The sequence below is a fragment of the Mandrillus leucophaeus genome, unplaced genomic scaffold, assembly GCF_000951045.1.
Source record: "Mandrillus leucophaeus isolate KB7577 unplaced genomic scaffold, Mleu.le_1.0 Scaffold128, whole genome shotgun sequence".
NCBI classification, from domain to species: domain Eukaryota; kingdom Metazoa; phylum Chordata; class Mammalia; order Primates; family Cercopithecidae; genus Mandrillus; species Mandrillus leucophaeus.
In genome coordinates, this window is record NW_012101209.1 from 5,766,633 (window position 1) to 5,788,664 (window position 22,032).

The following is a 22,032-nucleotide window of genomic DNA, read 5'->3' on the forward strand; positions in this document are numbered from 1 at the left end:
AGAGGTTCTTTCTTGATTTCCAACTCTCCCATTCCCAGCCTTGTTGGAAAGGAGTCCTGGTAGCCACGGGTGGCCCAGGCTGTGTCCCCGTCCCAGAAGAGCGGCATTTGCCCCAGTCCAGCAGACTTCGGAGCCCGCTGAGGCCTAGCAGGGGCTAGAGGGAGCGCCTGCAAGCCCAGGGGAGAGGACGTGGCTGGATCGGAGTTCTGGGTCCTGGTAGGAACATAGGGCCGAGCAGGGCCAACTTGGCGGGGAAGAGGATAGGGGAGCCAAGACCCTGCTGGAGAGCCTCTCCTGGGGTCCCTGAGTCCAGGCCCCTCCGGAGTGCGTGGCAGGCCTTTGGTGAGACCCTTGATGCTCTTCTCCTGCCTAAAATCCACACTGAGATGTGAGGCGCAATCTTCCAAGGTAAAAACCCTTGACTCCCAGCCCCCAAGAATCCTTCTCTGCACTCTGCGAGGGAGAGAGCCCCCTACCTCCTGCCCATAGCCTGCCTCCAACAGGTCAGAGCATCAGGCCCTGCGGTAAACAGTTAGCTTAAGCCTGATCTGCCGCTGAGCCTGTCTCTCCAGGTGAACCAAAGAGGACGTGCAAGGGATTTCTTTTCGCGGAAGCGAAAAATCTGAGTTGTACCCCTAGGGCTACACGGATGGGCTGGGCTGTGGGGGCATATATAGCAGAAACAATTGTCTGTGAATGGGTAGCAGAAATGCCTGGCAGGGTGTGTAGGGGAGGAGGGCTGGATGGGGTGATGGTTCTTCTCAAGCCTGGAATGTGAGCCACCACGAGCACTGAGTGGAAATGGAGCTGCCCTAGGAAGCAGTTGGAGCTTTGTGGCATGCGGGCTTCCTGTGAGCTACGGCTGTGGGGACCGAGGCCCAAGGACCAGAGCCAACCTTCGGGTTGAGCCACCCCCTTTTATCTTCTTTATCTCAGACACACTCTGCTGGGAAACCCGTTTGGGCCAAAGCTGCACGGGGAATGGAAGGCAGATCCTGAGAACTAGGGCTTCGCCCTTCAAAGTCTCCCCCACCCCATTTGTTCCCACTCTATAGGAAAAAGAAGTCTAATAATTGGCAACAATAAAAATAAAAATAGTTAATAAAGGAAGTAAATCTTCTCTTCTCCCTTCAGTTTGGGATCCACTAATGTAAATGATAACCAGATTGCTTGGGTACTTGAGACCCTCAGCTGAGCCCTGTGCCCCACTCTGCAGTGGCCAGGGGAAGGGTATGGGCCTTTTCAGATATTTAGGGGCTTTGAAGGATGACTGAAACTGCCAGTCAGACCAAACAGAATTATGAGGTCAACTTCAGGGCACTACCTATTTCTGAGCTTTTAGGAAGTGTAGGAGACCTTGGGGGAGGGTGGGTGTCTCAGCAAAGGGACAAATTAACCCCTGCCTCCACCTGGTAGTGACAGAGGTGATCTCTTGATTTTTTATCGAAGCCTCAGTGCTGCCTTTGTGCAGCGCCTGGAAAATGTGATGGATTGGCAATGATCTGGCAATAAGCCATGCCCTGAGAACAAATACTGGGAGATCTCCTGGGCCTTCCTGGGCAACTCACCTCCCCAGCTCACCATGGAAAACAAACGTGCCCACAGGAACCCTTCTATTTGGAAGGAGATATTCCTGAAATGGAGGAGAAGAGCTCTGTTGCCATTTCTACCCAGGGCCTCCCGGCCAGTTCTTGCACCTGTGTGCAGTATGATCACCAGGGTTGAAATACTCTTCTGTGTAGCTTTCTAGAAACAGTGCGACATTTGTGGACAGAGGAAAGTAAGGGCTTAGGCAAGCAGGAGGAGGCAAATATTGATGGTGCCCTAAGCAATCCAACAAGAGAGAAACTTAACTGTAGCCATCTGGGAGTGAGATTCAGTCTGTCAAGTGGGTCCTCACCCCTGCCAGGCCTATCCCATCTGGGTTGCCCAGCCTAGAAAAGCAGCAGCTGGGTCTGCAGAAAAGGAGGAAGTGTTGGGGAAGAAAGGAGGCTAGAGAAGGGAGGGGAGAGGAAGGGAGATAAGCCGGATTTGGTGGGGCCTTGGGGTGGAGTATTCCAAAGAAGGAGGTGGAAGACTTAGTTCAGGCTCTGGTGGAGGCCCGAAGTTGGGGGAGAGTCAGGGACCTAACAGCCCCTCTGCTCTGCACCTGAGTATTGGGTGCCCTCCAGTGGCACCTCAGCCCTTGCTCAGTCTAGGAGAGGCATCAAAAAAGGTAGGGAAGAGTCCCAGCAGGTGAGAATGGCTGGAAGGAGGCAGGGCAGGAGACAGGAACTTTAGGGGGGACAGGAGCAGGATCAGGAACTGTAGGGGGACAGGACCCCCTTGAGAAGGACAGTGGTGACTGGGGCAGCTTGGCATTGACATTGAGACTGTGGACAAATGCTGGGCATTCAAAGGCCTGCATGTGCAAGTACTGGGGACTTCGCATTCTCAGATTTCTGGGACAAGGAGCAGCTGCTGCCTCCCAAGCTAGCCCCAAGGAGAGAAGAGGGTGGCCCAGCAGCTTTGTCAGTTGGAGCTGAGAAGCCTGGAGTGTGGAGGTGCTCCCGGCCACCCAGCTCTATCCTCCCTTGGAGTGAGAGGGTGTTAAGCTGCCTGTCAAGTGACGATCCTTGCAGCTCACATCCCTTGAATGACTGTGCTGGAAACGCCCCCAGCACAACAACCACGGTAACAAGGCCTCGCATTGCCCGGTGCGCACCGACGGCTTCAAGGCCACCCCGCCTGGGCACTGCCCGCCGGCGCCCTCCCGCTGCCTCCCGGACCCCTCCGGCTGCAAGAAGAAGCGGAGGCGGCAGAGGCGCCTGGACCCACTTTATTTCGATATTCCGCCTGCAAAGGCGGTGGAACGAAGCGTAAGGCTCAGGGATGGTCGTCCCCAGAGAGGAGGGTCCCGGAGGCGCTGTGCAAGCCCCCCCTCCCCAACCTTTCGGGCCAAATCAGACGAAGCCTCGGAAAGGCTCGGTCTGTTTTGCTGACCAAATCTCCTTGTTAGCCGTTTCCGCCTGACAAGCCTGGCGCGGGCGTCGGCCTTCTCCTCTCCGGGTGGCCACCTCCAAATGCTGTGCGGGGAGCGATGGGGCCCGGCCTTGCAGAGGGCTGCCTGGACCTTGAAATTTGGAAAAACAAGAAGAGACTGAACCGGGCTCCCTCCCTTCTCTGCAGACACACACGCACCGTCAGGCCGCCGCCACTTCCTGCCTTTGTTTTTCTTCCTCCAAACATTTTTTGGCCTCTTGCATTAGCCGCGGTGGGGCTCTGGGTTGACGATAAAAGGAAATACACCCTGAACAGTTTTCTGGAGATGGCGCGAGCTCTGGAGCTCCTGAGAAAGAACAGCTCCTGGGAAGCCAGTCGCCAGGGCCAATGTCACAGCCTTACCCGCGCCGGCCTCTTCAAGAAATGGAACTCGGACTTGGCCTTCCGGGGCGGCTTTAGCCTCAGTCGGGTCTTTCCCAGAGCCCAGTGGGTTACGCTCGGCTGTTGGACCTCCTGCAAAGCGGAAGAGTCAATCATAGGATCAGAGCAAAGTCAAAACCAAGGACCTGAAGGTCTGCCTTCCCTTCTTCCCCTGAATTTGGTCTGATCCTCAGAGCTGCGCCCACCCCTCACCCCAGCCGCCTGCCTGGAGAAACCTTCACATTCACACCGCCAGCGTATTCCGCACACGAGGGCAGGAGCGGGCAAAACTGGGACATTGCGCAGTCTTGGGGACCTGAGTACCCTTCTCCTATTCCTGCTGGGCAACTAAAAGCGTTCGGTCACTTCAGGCTTTTTCCCTTCTGCTGATATCAAAAGCCTTTTCCCTCATCCATCTTCACGGCAGCGCCCCCACACACCCACTTCCAGGCTGCAAGTCCCTCCGGGCACCCGGCTTCGGTGCAGCCTGCCGAAATGCCCTGCCAGCCGCTCCCGGAGCGCCTTTTTCACCCCCAGCCTTTTATCCGGAATTCGCCTTTGTCTCCTGCGGACACCCATGGGATCCAGCCCTGCCAGCACCCTCTCGGTCTGGCTCTCCAGGAGGACATGGGAGGCAATGGTTATGCGGAACAGCGCACACCCCCATACCGACCTTTCTGCCGGGACCGCTCTCCCTGACACCAGGGGAAAACCGATCTAATTAAGAGAGGGGCTGCGTGCCGCTGGGGGAGGTGGCCTGGCATCCCCCGCTGGCGGGCCACCACAGCCCCGTCTGTTCAGGCACAAGCTGAAGTTGACTGCCAAAACTGCTATAAAACCGCAGGTCTGTCTAGAACTGTTTTCGGTTTTCCTAGACGCCCCCGGGTTCAATTATGGTCTTAAAAGCCCTAATACAAGTGCAAGAATTTGTTTGCCTTCACCCAGGGGCGGGGCGAGCCCCGCAATGGTGGCGCCTTTGTTATGGCAAAGTCACTGAAACCCTTCATGCATTCCTTTTGTTCGAAGGTAGGGGTGGTGAGGACTGGGTGGGCTGCAGAGAGAGAGTTTGGGATAGCCAAAATCAAGCCAGGGAACAGCTGGAATACCTTTGTTTGAAACCTCTCCTTCTGTCTTTTATATTCTGTCTCTAAAAAAGAGATGCTGTGGAGAAACAAATATTTAGCCTTGTTGGTCACTGCTGGAAATAGAAGTTTTTTCGCCGCAGGGCAATTCTGTAAATGTGCATCCCAGCTTTAGGAGGTCTGAAGCTACTCTTCTCCAATAACCTTCCTTCCCATTGGAACTTCTCACTCACAGCACTGCTGCCCTCTGGACAAGCCACAGTGGACAAATATGTCAAGCTGAAGATGCACAAATAATTTCAAATTCAGTTCTCAGGGATTCAAGGGACATGAAAGTTCTTGTAGCAAATCTTGAATAAAGAGTTCATTAAACCAATGTGTCCAAGTAGCTTGATTTGTGATAAGCAATCCTTGTAAAGGTGGTGGTGGGGGGAGGTGGAAAGCCACAGAAACATTAATGCTAGTAAATTAGTTTACTCGACTACAGAGTAATTACTCGATATTATTGATATTTACAGCAGGTATTCAAATGCAATGGTAGGCCATTATTTGGAGAAAATACATAATGAGAATATTTCTTTTCCAGTGCAATACATGATTAGATTTGTTATTGAGTCAGTTACAGTCAGCTCAGCAATAAATAAATAAATCGATGATGACACTTATATACCAAAGATCTTAGAGTTTATACTCTAAATCTTCCCCAAAATATGTAAATACCTTTGGCTATTTCCTGGAGAGGGAAAAGCAAAAGGTTATCTTTTTATATATCTTTTATTTTCCTTCAGCAACACTCCAGATCCTTGCAAGAAGAGAGTTGTTGGGAGGCCTCAGGTCTGGGCCCCTCTCAGCTCCTGGCCCTGCCTGGCTGCTCTGTGTCCTCTCCCTTCTTTCGCTTCCTCCAAACATTGCTCCTTCAATCCTGCAGGTTGTGGAACATATTTTGCCTTCTTAATTTATTTTTTTCCTCTTCTCAAGAAAGCTAGACTCAGAGTATTGCTATGGTCTCTCTTTATTCTTAGCACAAACCTAGCCTTTTAAAGGCATCCCTGTCTTCCCAGGTGCAGGGAGTTGGGGAAGCACCTCTCCTTTCTCTGGCATTGTATTCCTTCTGTGGAATGAATAGTAGGAAAGGCACAGAGCTCTCTGAGTTTTAGCCCTGCACATCCCTTGCTTTCACTCTCACACATTGCAAGGAAAGAGAGAAGGAGAGCAGGAGAGTAGGCGAGTTACCCCTTTCTCAGCCACCTCTCCTTGGCCCTCAGCCCGTCCTTTCCACCCCCATTCTCCCCACACCCCTGGAGCTCTGCAAGCAGCCTGGTGGGCCCCCCACGAAGATGCAGCATACCCAGGAGAAGGCTCCTCGGATGTCAGCGCCTCTAAAGCAGCCCAAGGGTTGCCTCAATTGCATGGTTTCCCGCGTCCTCAGCTCCAGAAGACCAGGCAGATGGGTGGACCGGTGAGCAGCGGGGCAGCCCCTGTACCTCTGTCTCTGCCGAGTCACTCCGAAGCCCGGCAGGCAGCGAGGAGGAGGGGGTTTCTCCAAGGACAGAAGGTGGGATGAGGAGGCAGGCAGGGAAGATGAGGGGAGAGGTGGATCCCGGGTAAGACGAAGGCCCTTCTGGGCCCTGCGGATCAGTGACAAACCGCGGGGAGAAGCCGTTCTGGCTGTGGGCGGTTTAGGGACGGAAGGCACTAAAGCGCTTCGGAAGTGACCATGAATGAGAGAGTGTAATCAAGTCACCGTGCAAATCGGACAAGCCACGAGGCAGGCACATCCACGGCTTCAAACTCTGGCCCCGAAGGGGTGCCGGCTAGGGTCGGAGGCAGAGGCGCTTCCCAGAGCAAGTCTATGGGAGGGGGACTGCGAAGAACGGGGTGCAAATGCGAGCCTCCAGGAGAACAGACTCCGAGACCACAAGCCACACAGCGACGGGCTCCCACCTGGCTATCCCCAGTCCAGGGCACCCCTCACCCACCCGGAGAGCTGCGGGTGGGAGGTGGGCACGAGAGTTGAGCTCTCACCGCCCTCTGCACACTCGAGAACCAGGACCCTGCAATTGAGCACAAGCATGCTGCATGAGGGCGCACCCCAGCCTCTCCGCGCGCCGGGAGGCCCCCAGCGAACATGAGTTACACCGGCGATTACGTGCTTTCGGTGAGAACACCGAGTGACGATCTGTTGCTTCCCCTGAGGTGGCTACAAAGAAAGGAAGCCGGGAGGGAGGGGAGGGGAGGAAAAAAAAAAAAAAGGAAAGGAGGGGGAAAAAAAGGCCCGGACTAGCTCGCAGCTTGTCAATTTCAACATCGGGTCACATGACCAGCACCTCCCTGCTAAGGATGGGGATAGATTTCCACGTCAGCTTACGTCTCCAAATTTCTACTTCACGGATCCGCTTCAAAGAGGCAGCTGCAGTGGAGAATCATGTTAAGCTCGGCTACTGCGGAGAGCCCAAGGTAGCCCAATGATGGATTTTGATGAGCGTGGTCCCTGCTCCTCTAACATGTATTTGCCAAGTTGTACTTACTACGTCTCGGGTCCAGATTTCTCCAGCCTCCCTTCTTTTCTGCCCCAGACCCCGTCTTCGCGCCCAATGACATACTCCTACTCCTCCAACCTGCCCCAGGTCCAACCCGTGCGCGAAGTGACCTTCAGAGAGTACGCCATTGAGCCCGCCACTAAATGGCACCCCCGCGGCAATCTGGCCCACTGCTACTCCGCGGAGGAGCTCGTGCACAGAGACTGCCTGCAGGCGCCCAGCGCGGCCGGCGTGCCTGGCGACGTGCTGGCCAAGAGCTCCGCCAACGTCTACCACCACCCCACCCCCGCCGTCTCGTCCAATTTCTATAGCACCGTGGGCAGGAACGGCGTCCTGCCACAGGCTTTCGACCAGTTTTTCGAGACAGCCTACGGCACCCCGGAAAACCTCGCCTCCTCCGACTACCCCGGGGACAAGAGCGCCGAGAAGGGGCCCCCGGCGGCCACGGCGACCTCCGCGGCGGCGGCAGCCACGGGCGCGCCGGCAACTTCAAGTTCGGACAGCGGCGGCGGCGGCTGCCGGGAGACGGCGGCGGCGGCGGAGGAGAAAGAGCGGCGGCGGCGCCCCGAGAGCAGCAGCAGCCCAGAGTCGTCTTCCGGCCACACTGAGGACAAGGCCGGCGGCTCCAGTACGTATAAAGGCAGCGCCCTGCGCTTTATGAAAGGGGAGTTGGAAATCTAGCGCAGCACCGCTGTTAAATTTTTATATGCTGTTTTATAAGCATATAAGGTTTATGAAGGGCCTTTAGGTTTCCCCCAACAAAACTTTGTTATAAAAGGCGGGATCACGTGGCGAGTGCTGAAATTGGCCGTGAAATACCCACCGGCCAAGGCATGTCTGCAAAAAAAAAAAACAACTCCTCTTTTCGCTTTTTTCCCTTCTCAGCTCCCAAGCCCGGCAGCTCGACCCCGCTCGGGGCCAGCTCCGGGCTGGGGAGCCAGAGGTGGGCGCCTGTAAATTCCCCCTGCAAGGGCTTCGGGAGCCTTTGATAGCAAGGTAATCCGGAGATTTTTATAAAAGCCATGTGTTGCGCCGGGACTCCAGTCCGGCCGGGATTCAAAGGCGTCGCTGTTTAACGACGGCGCTAGGAGCGCGTTTAACAGATAAAGTAGCCCGCTTAGCTCCAGCAATATATTAAAAGAAACAAATTAACCCAAAGTTGGCCTTTTTGTCCAAAGGAAGCCATTTTCCTCTGGCGTGGTGGCAATTACGTGCCTCCTTCTGCCCAACTGCATGTTATTCACAATTGTTATTCAATCTGTCAAAAGCGATTTTTTTTCTTGTCTTGTGGGTCTTTTTTTTTTTTTTTTTTTTTTTTAAGGGGGATCAAGTAGAGCCTGCCCGCAGCTTCGGGAAGCCCCCTTTGCCTTCACCCTACCTAAGATAGCGCCACTGCTCTGCCGTGTGCAGGGTGACCGTGTGTCCGTGGTGCTCAGCGAAGGCCTGGGGTAGGGGGCTTCCGCTGCCACCTCCCCACCTCGGGGGAGCCGGGAGGCTGGCTGGGGAGGCAGGAGCTGGTGGCCAGGACTCAGGCTGACAAAGACCCGGCAGCCGCCGCAGATGTTAACGACTGCCCAGTCTTGGCCGCAGCCTGGAAAGATTGGGACTGGAGCCGCCTTTACTGCCTTGGGAAGGGGCAGCCCAGGTGCTGGAAGGTGAAATGTCCGCAGGCGGCTGTTTGTTTAGTCTGGCCGGCTAGAGGCAGCCGGCAACCCCCACTCGGCTGCTTTCAAAGAGGCTTAGGCAGCGCAAACTCGCCTGTTGCTGTGCGAAGCCCTCCTTTCTGTTCTGGGGGCAGCGGGAGCAGCTTCCCCGGGGGCCTATCTAGGGAGCTGGCTTTTATCTGTGGCTGAGCCTCCAACTGCGACGGTTCCAAGCATGCAGTCATAGAGTTAAAGGCAGGGGCCTGGGGAGACTTTGACGGGGCTTGGGCTGGACCACCAGTCCCTGTGGCAGCCCTTCTCCTCAGCTATGGGCTCTGGGGTGGATTGCAGCCCCACACCGGACTCACCCCCTGCCTTTTCTCCCTTCACAGGTGGCCAACGCACCCGCAAAAAGCGCTGCCCCTATACAAAGTACCAGATCCGAGAGCTGGAGCGAGAGTTCTTCTTCAGCGTCTACATCAACAAAGAGAAGCGCCTGCAACTGTCCCGCATGCTCAACCTCACTGATCGTCAAGTCAAAATCTGGTTTCAGAACAGGAGAATGAAGGAAAAAAAAATTAACAGAGACCGTTTACAGTACTACTCAGCGAATCCACTCCTCTAAGGCTCCAGCGGCTGGAATTGGGTGGGGGGCTTCATACACATGAGATAATATGCAGATTTTGCCCTTGACAAGGTCAAGCCACATGGTGACTTTTGAAAAGAGGTGTGCAAGAGAGGGATGCATGGAGATAGCCCCACACGAGGCGGCCTGGGACTCTCTTGGGATCTCTTGGGACTCTCTGGGATCTCTTAAGATCTCAGTGGTTAAGATTCCTAATAATCATTGGATTCTGAGAGCTGTGTATCAGCTAGAATGACAGGTTTGGGACCCCTGGTGGTTCACTCTTGGAGCCTGCAGAGCTGCGGGCTGGGTGTGGTCTCCACTGGGGACTGGGCCCCCTGCCAGACCCCCTGGAGGCTAACCCCTCCACATCCTCCCTCTACTGGGAGCCTACCCACCCCCAGGACCCCTGAGTCAAAAAGCTGTGTGCTCTCCAAGACCAGTTCAGCTTGGGGACAGGGGCAGGAGGAAGGGGTAGGATTACTAGGTGCCCAGAATGAGGCTGCTTTCCAAAGCCAATGTGAACGGCGGCGGCTGGACTTAGAGGTGGCTATGAGGTGGAAGAGGGCTGCAAATCCTTGTGGGAAAAGAAATCTGTGATTCCAGGTGGCGTCAGTGTCTTTCCACTCCTCCTAGCCACCCACTACACTTATCCAGCCCTGAGTTCCTAGCCACCGCCTCCTACAGCCCACCTGGCTTTTCTTTCTACCAAATGAGGGTCTTGGTTTCAGCCTACCACTCAGGCCCAAAGCCTCGTCGCAGAGTGGACTGTTCCCTGAGGTGGGAGATATGGAAAAGCCAAGAAGCTGCGGCCAGGCCACTGGCCCCTGAGATCTCTGCAGGAAATGGCTGTGGAGTGCGGCAATTTGGCAAACTCTCCACCACATGTAATGAAGCTTGGATTTGCTCAGTGTCTGGCTGCGGAGCAGCAGGCCTGGCCAGCAGGTCTCCAGCTTTGGCTATGAGGGCCTTGAGTCCCCCAAAACACCGGGTTCCAGCACCACACTCTACCCTCATTGGCTCCTGAACTGAGCTTGGAAGCTTCTGGTGACCTTCCAAGAGCCTGAGAGTGAGGTGGAATTATTTTAAAAGATAAATATTATATTATATATATATATTTCCCTGAAGGAACCAAAGCGAATTTTAAAAGATGCAATGTAGAGGGGAAAAGAGATGATGAAAATATTTAAAGGCTCTATCTGTTTACAGTGTTCCATGGTTAAACTCGCTCACTGCTAAGAATATTTGAATGTATGCTTCATACAGGGATGGTGTTCAAAAAACTTGTAAATAAAGAAACCATAACCAATTTTGTTTTCCTTCCTTCCTTCCTTCCTTCCTTCCTTCCTTCCTTCCTTCCTTCCTTTCTTTCTCTTTCTTTCTTTCTTTCTTTCTTTCTTTCTTTCTTTCTTTCTTTCTTTCTTTCTTTCTTTCTTTCTTTCTCTTTTTTGCCATTAGTTGATTTCCTTTGGGGTGTTGGAGGGGGTGGAAAAGGTATTGAGAATGGTCTTTTTAATCTCTTGCAACATTTGGAAAGTGTTAGGGAAATGCTCAGAGGCAGTCAGCCTGCCCAGACTGGGGATCTCATCTGGGAAAGCCAGGCACCCTCCCATTGAATCTCCTTTGCCTCCCTGTATTAAGAAATGTCTATTGGCTCCATTTGTACTGGGAGTGTTGGCCTGTCCTCAATTCTGGTTCTTACCCACCGTGTGTGTTGCAGCATGTATACAGGCAACTGGGCACAAGGAAAATAAAGACGGTGGAAATTGGAGTATCCTGGTGTGACATTCCTCTCCCTGATCGCCTTTTACTGCCAAATGTCTGCCCCCCTCCCCCACCCCCCCAAAAAAAACGCCCTACCTAGTTGAGGGGCAAGTTATCCGGCCCCTGAAAGGGTGAGAAGGTGACTAAGTCAGGAATTGGCTACAATAGAAGCCAGGCTTAGGAAGCCAAGGTGGTTGGCTATGTCCTTGTGGGAAGTGGGGACCTGGGGATGGGGTATCTCAGGGCCTGGAATAATGGACTTTATCCCCTCAGACTGACCTCAGCCCTGGAGAGGGCCTTGGGGCCTGAGGTGGCCAACAGGTCAGACCCCAGGCTGCCCTCGCTCACCTCAGGACCGCTAGGCCTACAATGGGACCGTCCGGGGGCCCGTGGAGGCTTCATCAAGCCCGGTCTGGGTTCCAAGGCAGGGCAGACTCCCAGGAGCCTCTAAGGGTGCTTTTTCCCCAGCTCCCAGCTGAGGCTGCTTTTTCCCTTTGGGAAAAAAGAAAAAAAAAGGATGCCGGTTTCCTCTTTGTTTGCTGCCTTTGAACTTCTGCCTTAAAATTGGACATCACCCATAACCTTGAGGAGAAGGGCTGAAAGGACAGAGCCCTTTGTTGCCCACTCCACCCTCTCTTCAGCCACCCAGGCAGGGCCAGAGCAGCAGATAGGGTCGCATTTGGAGAGAGGCCCCAGACCCCACTCTGTTTATTTGTTTGTGTGTTTGTCTAACTGGCGCGACTGGGGAAATCAAGCTAAAGGGGAGTGGGACAGACCCCGAGATGAATGTCTAGGTTGATAGGCAGACACGCAGAGACGAACAAGGGCCCTCCTGGGGGGCAGGGAGGGGGCGGGCTGGGAAGCCTGGGTTTAGGGAAAGACTTCCTTTGGGATGGTTAAAGATTAACCAAAGTCTCTCAAGTTGCTAGAGAGAGTCTAGTCAGGAGGACTGCTCGCGGGCGGGCGGCGGGCGGGCGGCGGGCGGGCGCGGGTTTGATTTCTGAGCCCTATAAAAGCCCATCCTCCGATGGCTGTGACAATGTGGTCGTAAACCCGTCTGGGGCCGGCGAATTTGCATATTTGGAATGCGCCGCTATAAACCCGGCTGGGGTTTTGCAGCGATTTCTTAGATGTAAAAATGAGATCTCAATAGCAGCGGGCTGGGCACATCCTCTCCTCTCTCGCTCTCTGCCCGAAGCCGGTTTCCCTCTCTCGGCTCGGAGCTGGAGCTCCGGCCCAACGTAGGCGCGCAGCCGCCACGAGATGGCGCACTTCCGATCAATGTCAAAGCCGCCGGGGAGCCGGGAACCCCAGCGTGATTCTTGGCCTTTGTTCGTTTCTGATACTAAGAGCAGCACGGTACATTATTTCACTTGTCCCGCTCCCCTTCGTATCAGAAAAAGGGGGCTCACCCTCAAGAAGTGGTTAGTATTGTAATTTAAAGCAACGCGCATTCGCTAGGCCTCGCGAGCGTCGCCGCGCGGAGAAGCCAGCTGCCCCTTGGCAGTGATTTCGGAAATGTGTCAAGGTAAGAGGCCACAAGTTTAGCAATTTCAGTCTGGTGGGGCGCGAGTGGGAAGGTGGCCGATGTCTAAGCAGGGTTCTCGGGAACGTGGCTGGGTTTGTGGGGTGATGCGGTAGGGAGCCCCCACCTCATTGCTCCCGAAGGTTGGAAAGCAGGGGGAGGCCTAAGTAGAAAAGTTGAGGATTTTATTTCCTTGCGCTAGCATTTCACCCAAGGCGAATCGTTCGATTTTTGTAGAAATATTCAGAATAGAATGGGCTAGGGATGAGAGGTATCTAGGCGAAAGGGTTCCAGCTGTGCTGGGATAGGGGGCTGTGGGAGGGGAAAAAAAAGAGAGAGAGAGATGATCGGGGCTTGAGGAAAACAGAAAGTTTCCATTCTAAACAATGGGGTGGTAGAAGTCTGCGGCCGGTAAGGCGAGCACATTCCCAGGGGCAGACGTCCTGGAGGTCACTGGTTTCCCACTAGGTGCATCTCTAGGTCTGCCCAGTAGCTTGGAGAAAACCTTTGTTCCGAAGAAGGCCAATTCGGAGAAGTCGCATGTGATTTTTGAGAGTGCCAGACCAGTCTCTGTACTGCATACTTGGAGTACGCTGTTATAAATCCCGCGATTTTGCAGCAATTTCTTACATGTGAAAATTAGATCTTTTGTAAAAGATATTTTGCAAATATGCAAAAATGTATTGGTAAATACTAACACTTTTTTTTAAAAGCTGGGGCCAAGGATAAATTTTGACGGAGCAATCACTCCATCGGGGTTGTCACCAAACACATTTTAAATGATAAAAATTCACTTACATTTTGGAGGGCCGATTCAAATTCCCTCTTTCTCCTATATTTATTTTTTAATACTATTTTTCCATTAGTTTCCCATATCTTTTTCTTTTCCCAAATATACAGTGTATGGTGAGTGGGGGGAATCCCAGAGAAAGTAGGCACTCCCTGTTGTGTAAATTTTGCCTATCATAGTTAGTCTTTGCTGAAAGCTGGCTCCCAAACTATGCCGGAGCAAAGCAACAAGGCAAGAAATGAGCGCTCACCCAGTGAGCTGCTCTCTGCAGCGGGAGCCGGCCCTACAATGCCCGAGCTGCCTCCAGTTCTAAGGCAAGAGGCGGTTTGTTATGAACAAAACTAAGAATATTGCAATTCAAAGGGTGTGTGAAAAGGCCCCAACACTTCCCTAACAGGGGTGGGGCCATCTCAATGGTTGGATTTAGAAAAACTTTAAAAGTATGTTGTTTAGTAATAGACTGCACCTGATAGATTCAAAACAGACGCGTCAAATATCCCTGAAAATGTTGACATTCTTAAAGATGAATCAGAAAAGAACGTCATTGCTTGTGGAAAAATTTTCTAACTATGCATAAATGCATGGATCTGAGAAGCTCTGATTTTTTAAATTTTTTTCTGCTAAAGCCAGATATGTAAAAGCAGACTTTATTTTTCTTCTGTGGTGCTGCAGCCCAACTCCACCGCTGGATAATTCAGAGCCTTGAAAGCATTGAGAGTGCCCTCCAGACACAAATTGTTTACCAGCAGTTTCGATCTCAGGACCGGGTATTTTTTCTTTAGGAACTTGTTTTTCATAATAGTTTATTTCTCATTGCTTACAAGGGCCTACTCAGAAGGAGTACCTAGTGAACTGCAGTCTAATCCTTGCCGAAGGCCTTAATCCATGGGCCTGGTGTTTATTTTGGCCCCATAGGGTTGGCGGGCTATTACCCAGGTAGAAATGGGCAGTATTTCCTCCTAAATTAAACATGGGCTCTGGAGGTGACTGTGTAACCGCTGCATAAGGCCTGGTTGAGGCAAGCAGGCACTGAAGATTTAGGTCAAAGGTACCCTGAGGGAGAGGGAGAAATTTAGTAGCTGGGAAGAATGGCAAAAAAGAAAGAAGGCAAACGAGCACGAGGGAGGAAAAGTGCTTGGAAGCCGACCCACACTACAATTGAATCTCTTTCTTAATCTCTTGGGGTAGGGAATCTCAGGAAAGCCTAAGCGCTCAATAACTGGAATATTTTATTGAGAAACCTAACACTTCAGTGTTAAAGTCTAGAGAGCGTGGGAGCCTTGGGGATCGGTCGGGGATGCTGGGGGCTAGGAGACCAACCGAGAGGGCCAGGGAGGCGTTTAACTTGAGCTTCTGCTGCGTTGGTATCCTCTCATTTGAACCAGCAGCAGCAGGCCCGCCTGCAGTCAGCCGGCTCACGGACAGTGTCTCGCTGTGTTTCCCGCTCAGCAAGCCCTGGTGGGAGTTGGAAGGCAGTCCTGGGCCAGAGAGGGGCTGCCATACACAAGCTTACATACTCTTTTTAAAAGCAAGAAAGAGCTCAAGCCCAACATCCCGTTTGGTTTATTACAAGGGGGAAAAGTCATGCTAAAGAAACACATCTGGCTTACCACAAAAAGGTCACTGAAGACCCAAGTGCCAATGCCACGGCCTGCGAGGCCCATAGCAGGCCTTCCAGCTCCTCTACTCTTCGGCTGAGGCAGCCTTTTGTAGCAGACGCAGTACAAACTGACTTTTGTAACCTTGGTTGGCACGTGCAGGTCCCTGGATTCTATCCAGCCTAGAAGCCCATTTGGCTGCCCTACAGGGCCCTGACCTGAGCTGTCTGCCGCAGGGCACCCAGCTTGTCTTACCAGCCAAATTGGCAGGGCCCCCAAGTCCCAGGAGACTGGGGGACTCTGGAGGACCTAAGGAAAAGACTGAGGGGTGTGTGAACTCCTTCGAAATGATGGGTCAAACTGTGGGAATATACCGATATGCATTTTTCACAGAATAAGTCAAAACTTACTTAGATTTTCCAGAAGGGTCCTGACTCCCCAAAAGGTTAGGAAAGATAAGTTAAGATCATTGTATTTTACTTTATTTGTATAGCCTCCACTATCTCAAACATATACTGGACCTTCCCAGATGTTGGCCTGGGAAGCTGCTTTCTGCATTTAGCCTGGAGAGGCATGATTCTAGGCCCAAGTCCTGGCCCACTGACCTGCTATGGCTCATTATCCAAGAGGAAACCTCGATGCTCTTGTGACCCACTTCCCAAATGACACAGCTTTTCTGAGAGGCATGGGCAGTGCTGAAGAGCAAAGCTTCCTTCCTAGGCAGTCCCCAGCTCTGTGGCATTTCCAGGTGGCATTGCTAAGGGCAACAGTCCCAGCCAGTTCCACCCATCTGGTGAGCAGGGTAAGGACCAGGCAGATCCAGAAAGCTAAAGATAGGGCCATTGACTGCGGTGCTCTGAAGCTTTTCTGCATTCAGGTTCGTCTGCCTCATGGGCCTAGCAGGTAGAGAATTTGCCTTGGCCTTGCGCGCAGGAGCATGCGAAGAGCGAAGGAGAGTTATCTCTCGGTCTTGATTCCTCTAAGCCGCTACTGCAGCTTCAAGACCCTGTCAGGCTGGAGAGAACTGGCTTTCTTATGCTTTCTCTCCTCCTGTTTCTCTCTCTCTTTTCTCTCCCTCTGTCCGTCTCTCCTTCTATCTCTCTCTTTTTCTCTCCATCCGCCTCGGCACCCTGATGCTCAGTCCTCAAGGCCCGGTCACCGTGGGGCGCCGAGGTTGAAGTGGCCGGAGCTCCGCGTTAGCGGTGGCGCAGCCTTCTGGGCCCGGAGCTCGGAGCAGCCATGGCCCGCAGCGACCACAGCTGCTTGAATCTCAGAGGCCAGACCTGGAGCTCTACCTAGCCAGCTCTCTCGTGCGCTTTCAGGGTCCTCTCAGGCTCCTCTTCTACCTTGGGCTGGATTCACATTGGGAGGAAGGAGACAAAGTGCCGCGTATGACCTGGAGGCAACAGTCTTTCCCAGCCGAAGGCAGCGGCCTGAGCGGTCTGTTTCCTGGGATGCCGACGTTCAGCAATGCCAGCTCCGAGTGGAGCCGGAGGGGCGGGCGGCCTGGAGTATCCTGGAGACCTGTAGCCCATAGGCCAGGGGCAAGGCAGTGACCTCCCGGGCTCCACTGGATCTGCCCGGAAAAGGTTGCATTTCCTGAGACTAGCATGAGGCTCACACTTGGGGGCTAGCACCCCAGGCCGGCCATTTCCAGTTGGCTAAAACAGAGCCCCTGAGTCTGCTGAGCAAAGGGCCTGGGCTCCACATGCTCTTATAACAGGGCCATGAGCCCAGCCCGGCCTTGCAGGGAAAGGATTTCCTCACCGGGGCCTCGTTAAAATGAACACACTGCAGGAGCAAAGACTGCCCTAGCTGAGGGTATGGGAGGGAGGGGAAGAGGGGAGGGGACAGAGAGGCAAGAGTGTAGTGACACTGGTTCTTGTTGTAGCCTCCAGGAGCATATGAGCGCCAAAGCTAACAGGAGAGCAGGAACATAAGGCAGCAGAGGTGTACACCGGGCACACCCCTCGAAGTCTCTCACTTTGGTCCAGCCAAGGACCCCAGGGCCAGCATTTTACTTCCCTGAAATGACTGTGGGCTTAGAGTCTTCCCTACGTGATGAGGGGATGCATGGACCTGGCTCTGGCCTCGGGAGTGGGAGTGGGGCCGTCTTTCCGTCAAGGTTGGCAGCAGCTTCCCACCCCCAGTCCTGCCAGCCCATCAAAGTCCGCTGACAGGAGCTGTAGAGAAGGCAAGCCAGATGAGCACAACACCACAGAAGAAGATCCTAACTGGATCAAGGGACTAGGGGAGAAAAGTGTTGGGGGTTAGGGGCTAGGGAACAACCATTGCATTTTGAGGAAAAATCTGTGGGAAAGTTGGCTTCCAGTTCACTCTGGGCTCCTGACACTCTGAGGATTTTGACAGCCATAGGGCCAGGTCATTTTGAGGATGCAGAATTCAGACAAGGGGCCAGCTCCTGATCCAGAGCTGAATGGGAAGCGAGTGAGTCCTCGACATGGCCAGTGGTCAGAGTACACCGGGGACTAGTGGCAGTTTCTGCGACAGGGATGGTGAGCACCCAAGGCAGACTGGGCGCGCGCCATAAACACCCCACTCGTGTGCGGGGCCCAAGGGCGCTTCAAACGAACCCCGGTATGGGGCACACGTCCGGGTAGGGGCGGGGCGAGCCCAGTGGCCAGGCCCCCCACCAGCCACGTTGCGGCAGCCCCCACAGCTCCCGGCCTTCGGGCCAAGGTGCCGGGCGTGCATCTCCTGGCCCATCAATACAGATTACATATTTATATCAATCGCGGGCTTCGAGGGCGCCCTCGGAGAGCGGCCCCGCGCCTACGAAACCAAACTGGGAGTGGTCGCGCGGAAACTCTGGCTCGGGATTGGCTGCGGGCGCCCGCCGCGGTGCGGGGGGATTGCTAATCGTATTCAGCATGTTTTGCACAAGAAATGTCAGCCAGAAAGGGCTATCTGCTCCCTTCGCCAAATTATCCCACAACAATGTCATGCTCGGAGAGCCCCGCCGCGAACTCTTTTTTGGTCGACTCGCTCATCAACTCTGGCAGAGGCGAGGCGGGCGGCGGTGGTGGCGGCGCGGGGGGCGGCGGCGGTGGCGGTTACTACGCCCACGGCGGGGTCTACCTGCCGCCGGCCGCCGACCTGCCCTACGGGCTGCAGAGCTGCGGGCTCTTCCCCGCTCTGGGCGGCAAGCGCAATGAGGCTGCGTCGCCAGGCGGCGGTGGCGGTGGCGGGGGTCTAGGTTCCGGGGTGCACGGCTACGGGCCCGTGCCCATAGACCTGTGGCTAGACGCGCCACGGTCTTGCCGGATGGAGCCGCCTGAGGGGCCGCCACCGCCGCCCCAGCAGCAGCCGCCGCCCCCGCCGCAACCACCCCAGCCCCCGCCTCAGGCCACCTCGTGCTCTTTCGCGCAGAACATCAAAGAAGAGAACTCCTACTGCCTCTACGACTCGGCGGACAAATGCCCCAAAGGCTCGGCCACCGCTGCGGAACTGGCTCCTTTCCCGCGGGGCCCGCCGCCCGACGGCTGTGCCCTGGGCGCCTCCAGCGGGGTGCCAGTGCCTGGCTACTTCCGCCTTTCTCAGGCCTACGGCACGGCCAAGGGCTATGGCAGCGGCGGCGGCGGCGCGCAGCAACTCGGGGCCGGCCCGTTCCCCGCGCAGCCGCCGGGGCGAGGCTTCGATCCGCCGCCGGCGCTGGCCTCTGGCTCGGCCGATGTGGCCCGGAAGGAGCGAGCCCTCGATTCGCCGCCGCCCCCCACGCTGGCTTGCGGCAGCGGCGGGGGCTCGCAGGGCGACGAGGAGGCGCACGCGTCGTCATCGGCCGCGGAGGAGCTCTCCCCGGCCCCTTCCGAGAGCAGCAAAGCCTCGCCGGAGAAGGACTCCCTGGGTAAGCAGGGCTGCAGAGGGCTGCAGTCAGGCGGGCAGACAGGCAGACGCAAGGAGGAGAAGGATTAGAGAACTAGGAGCCCGCGCAGCAGCCGGCCGGCCTTGGCCCAAGCTGCAGGCAGGCTGACCTTGTGAACTTGCTTTTTAATATTTGGGCGTGGGGACGCAGTAAAATTCATGTCCGGCTTAGCGCCCCACAGCAAGACGTCCTCGGCGCTGGCCTCAGCTTCCCCTGACTCGGGGCGAGGACACCAGCGAGCAGGCCCCCTCCTGTGCGCTCTTCCCTGTGGCGGGGAGCACCCAGAGCCCTGGTCCCTGCCCAGCCTTCGCGGCGCGGCCCACGCGGGGGGGAGGGGGAGGGAGGGAAAGTAGCTCGGCCGCAGATAGCGCGGATGTTTGTAAGGCATCCAAAATAAGCAGCCGCCAGCGCCAATAAATAAGCCCATTAACCGGCGAAGTTCGAGTTTACGATCCCCATGCTTTTTTCAAAGTTGCTGAGGGGCGGGAATCTTCGTTGCGGGAAGAAGAAAAGGCAAATCCAGCCTGGAAGCTGGGGGCCCTGAGCTGAGAGCCAGAGAAGGGACATTTCGCTTCACCTGGACCTCGGAATCGCCCAGCTATCTACCCCTGGCTCCTGGAGAAACTTGAGGGAGGGCCCTGGACCCCCGAATAGGTTTCTCCTCCTCTTCCCCATTGGACCAATGATGCCCTTCTTTCTCCCCTTATCGAGTCTTGGGCAATCAGGGCCCTGGGGTGAGACAGCCAAGCTGCCTGGCCCTCCTTCCAAGTAAGCACCCCGCGCTCCTAGCCTGGGGGCTACAGGAAATATTTGTCTGCCATATGGGAAGAAGCAAAGAAAAGCGTTAAGTTCAAGATGTACAGTCTGCCCTCCCAGGCCTTTCCTTCTGTAAGCATCTAGGGCTTAATGCTAAAACAGGTGTTTGGGAAAGTGGGGGAAATGTAAATTGGAAGGATCATGTAGATTGAAGGCCCACTCGATTTTTGTCATGACTTTTGGAGGAACTGCTTGCTCTCAGCAAGCCAAAAACGGGGGCACGACTCTCTTCTCTGTGACTTGGGACATCTCTCTTATGGGAGAAACGGAGGCAATTCACTCCCGCGGGCAGCCCGTGTGGCCTCGACTTAATCATCCCCTCTTTATTCTTTTACATGCCAGGCAATTCCAAAGGTGAAAACGCAGCCAACTGGCTCACGGCAAAGAGTGGTCGGAAGAAGCGCTGCCCCTACACGAAGCACCAGACACTGGAGCTGGAGAAGGAGTTTCTGTTCAACATGTACCTTACTCGTGAGCGGCGCCTAGAGATTAGCCGCAGCGTCCACCTCACGGACAGACAAGTGAAAATCTGGTTTCAGAACCGCAGGATGAAACTGAAGAAAATGAATCGAGAAAACCGGATTCGGGAGCTCACAGCCAATTTTAATTTTTCCTGATGAATCTCCAGGCAACGTGGTTTTTTCACTTCCTGAGCGCTGGTCCCTTCCCTCTGTCTTCAGCCTCTGCCCAGGAACTCGCACCTGTGCTGGAGCCCTGTTCTTCCCTCCCACGCTCGTCATCTCCTGGGCCGTTACATCTGTGCAGGGCTGGTTTGTTCTGACTTTTTGTTTCTTTGTGTTTGCTTGGTGCTGGTTTATTTGTTGTTTTCTGGGGGAAAAAGCCATATCGTGCTAAAATTCTATAGAGATAGATATAGTCCTAAGTGTCAAGTCGTGACTGGGCTGGGTTTGCTGTCTTGGGGTCCTACTGCTTGAAATGGCCCCTGTGTTCGGCCGAGCTGGTTTCCTGCCCAGCCTGGGGCAAACCTAGCCGGAAGGCCGAGGTCCCATTGTTGGCGCTGAGGTGTCTGGCCTGAGGTCAATGGTGCAAGGAGCCGCCACCGGGCATGTCTGCCTGGAGTGCTGTGCTGTGTTTAATCAGGGGATACAGGCCCCTGAGTTTCTTTTTTCTTTCTTCCTTTCTTCCTTGGCCAAGAGAAGGGCTTACAGGCATGGACATGCAGGTTGGCAAACGGGCTTGACTTTGGCTGATTTAAAAAGTAAGAAAGAAAGTAAAAAAGAGTAATTTTTCCTTCCTCTGTAAGATATCTCAGCTTTAAAAAGAAAAAAAAAATTACCAACAGAAGGGGACTGCTTTTCCAGTTTCTGTAAGGTCTTACATTGCTTGACTAAAATGTCTCATTTACCTCTAAATTTCCATATCCTTCTAGCTGTAGATAAATAATGTAGTTTTGTTTATACATTTGGAATTAGTGGATTTTTTGTCATTAAAATTGTTACCACTGGTAACATGCGACAAGCACACCACAATTCTCCCTATCTTGTGAAGTTGTTTTTTAAAAATCGCCTTGAACAAAAAGTTTTTTTAATTTTTATTTTTGCTTTCTGAAATTCACAGAAGCCTAGGAGGACTGGGGTAAGCGGAATAAACTAGAGAAGGGAGACATTGTTTGGATTTCCTTTATACTGTGAAGTTACATGCATAAAAGGGTCAAACCTGTAGATGCAGAAAAAGAAAAAAACTATAAATACAAATCTGTATAAATGTCTATTATTATGAAGAATTGCCAATCTTGTTTTAAGCAAATGCATTCTATCGTTATTATAAATGTTAGTTCTAGCTCTATTTACTTCTAATCTTAAATCAGAATAAATTAATATTGTATTGCTGCTGTGCGTGGAAAAAGACGATGTTTATGTTCTTATAGAATAAAAGCTGTGGAATGAAGCTTTTTAATTTTACCTCTTTTTTGACTTCTTATCTTCACCTTCCACTTTATCCCGTTCACCACTTTTACAACAGGAGGACTAACCCGAGCCCCCTGCAATTACTTTAGGCATCTATTTAAATATTACCTAGACGGTCGTAATTTGTCTGGGCCCTATAGCCCTGGTGCCGTAAGGTTTGTCGGCTTTTGTTCAGTTTTATGGCTTGCTAGTATATCTGGATTGTGGCTGTCTTGGACCAGTGATTTCAGTTGAGAGGGGAGCTGCATAGACAGAGGAAGCCAAACAGGATTTCTTTCGGGAGCCCCAGGGAGGCTTGCAGAGGCCGGTTATTTTGCGGGTGTCTGAATCTCAGATGACCCTCAATCTGAATCGGGGAGCAGGCCTGGCCCACAGCGCATCCCTAGCCGCTGGAGGCAGCCGTTAGGTGGACCCGGGCTGGGCGGCATGGGGGCCG

At 53.8% G+C, this 22,032-nt stretch overlaps 3 protein-coding genes and 1 long non-coding RNA gene across 4 annotated transcripts; 2 read left to right on the top strand and 2 right to left on the bottom strand.

Moving 5' to 3' along the window:
• Positions 1-2,802: 2,802 nt before the first annotated feature.
• On the bottom strand, positions 2,803-4,277 carry LOC105533724. The gene is made up of 2 exons (XM_011972262.1): positions 4,076-4,277; positions 2,803-3,495 (listed from the first exon to the last, which is right to left on the bottom strand). Exons 1-2 carry the CDS (start codon positions 4,164-4,166, stop codon positions 3,245-3,247), a joined length of 342 nt encoding a protein of 113 aa, XP_011827652.1. The 5' UTR covers positions 4,167-4,277; the 3' UTR covers positions 2,803-3,244.
• Positions 4,278-5,243: 966 nt separating this feature from the next.
• On the bottom strand, positions 5,244-7,077 carry LOC105533723. Its single transcript, XR_001005159.1, has 2 exons — positions 5,833-7,077; positions 5,244-5,406 (listed from the first exon to the last, which is right to left on the bottom strand). It is a non-coding gene; the product is annotated as an uncharacterized LOC105533723 (long non-coding RNA).
• Positions 6,865-9,323, top strand: HOXA11 (homeobox A11). Its single transcript, XM_011972261.1, has 2 exons — positions 6,865-7,652; positions 9,060-9,323. The coding sequence occupies exons 1-2, from the start codon at positions 6,950-6,952 to the stop codon at positions 9,290-9,292; spliced, it is 936 nt and encodes a 311-aa protein (XP_011827651.1). The 5' UTR covers positions 6,865-6,949; the 3' UTR covers positions 9,293-9,323.
• An 8,366-nt stretch (positions 9,324-17,689) lies between these two features.
• On the top strand, positions 17,690-21,590 carry HOXA10 (homeobox A10). Its single transcript, XM_011972264.1, has 2 exons — positions 17,690-18,834; positions 20,011-21,590. Exons 1-2 carry the CDS (start codon positions 17,877-17,879, stop codon positions 20,283-20,285), a joined length of 1,233 nt encoding a protein of 410 aa, XP_011827654.1. The 5' UTR covers positions 17,690-17,876; the 3' UTR covers positions 20,286-21,590.
• Positions 21,591-22,032: the final 442 nt, after the last annotated feature.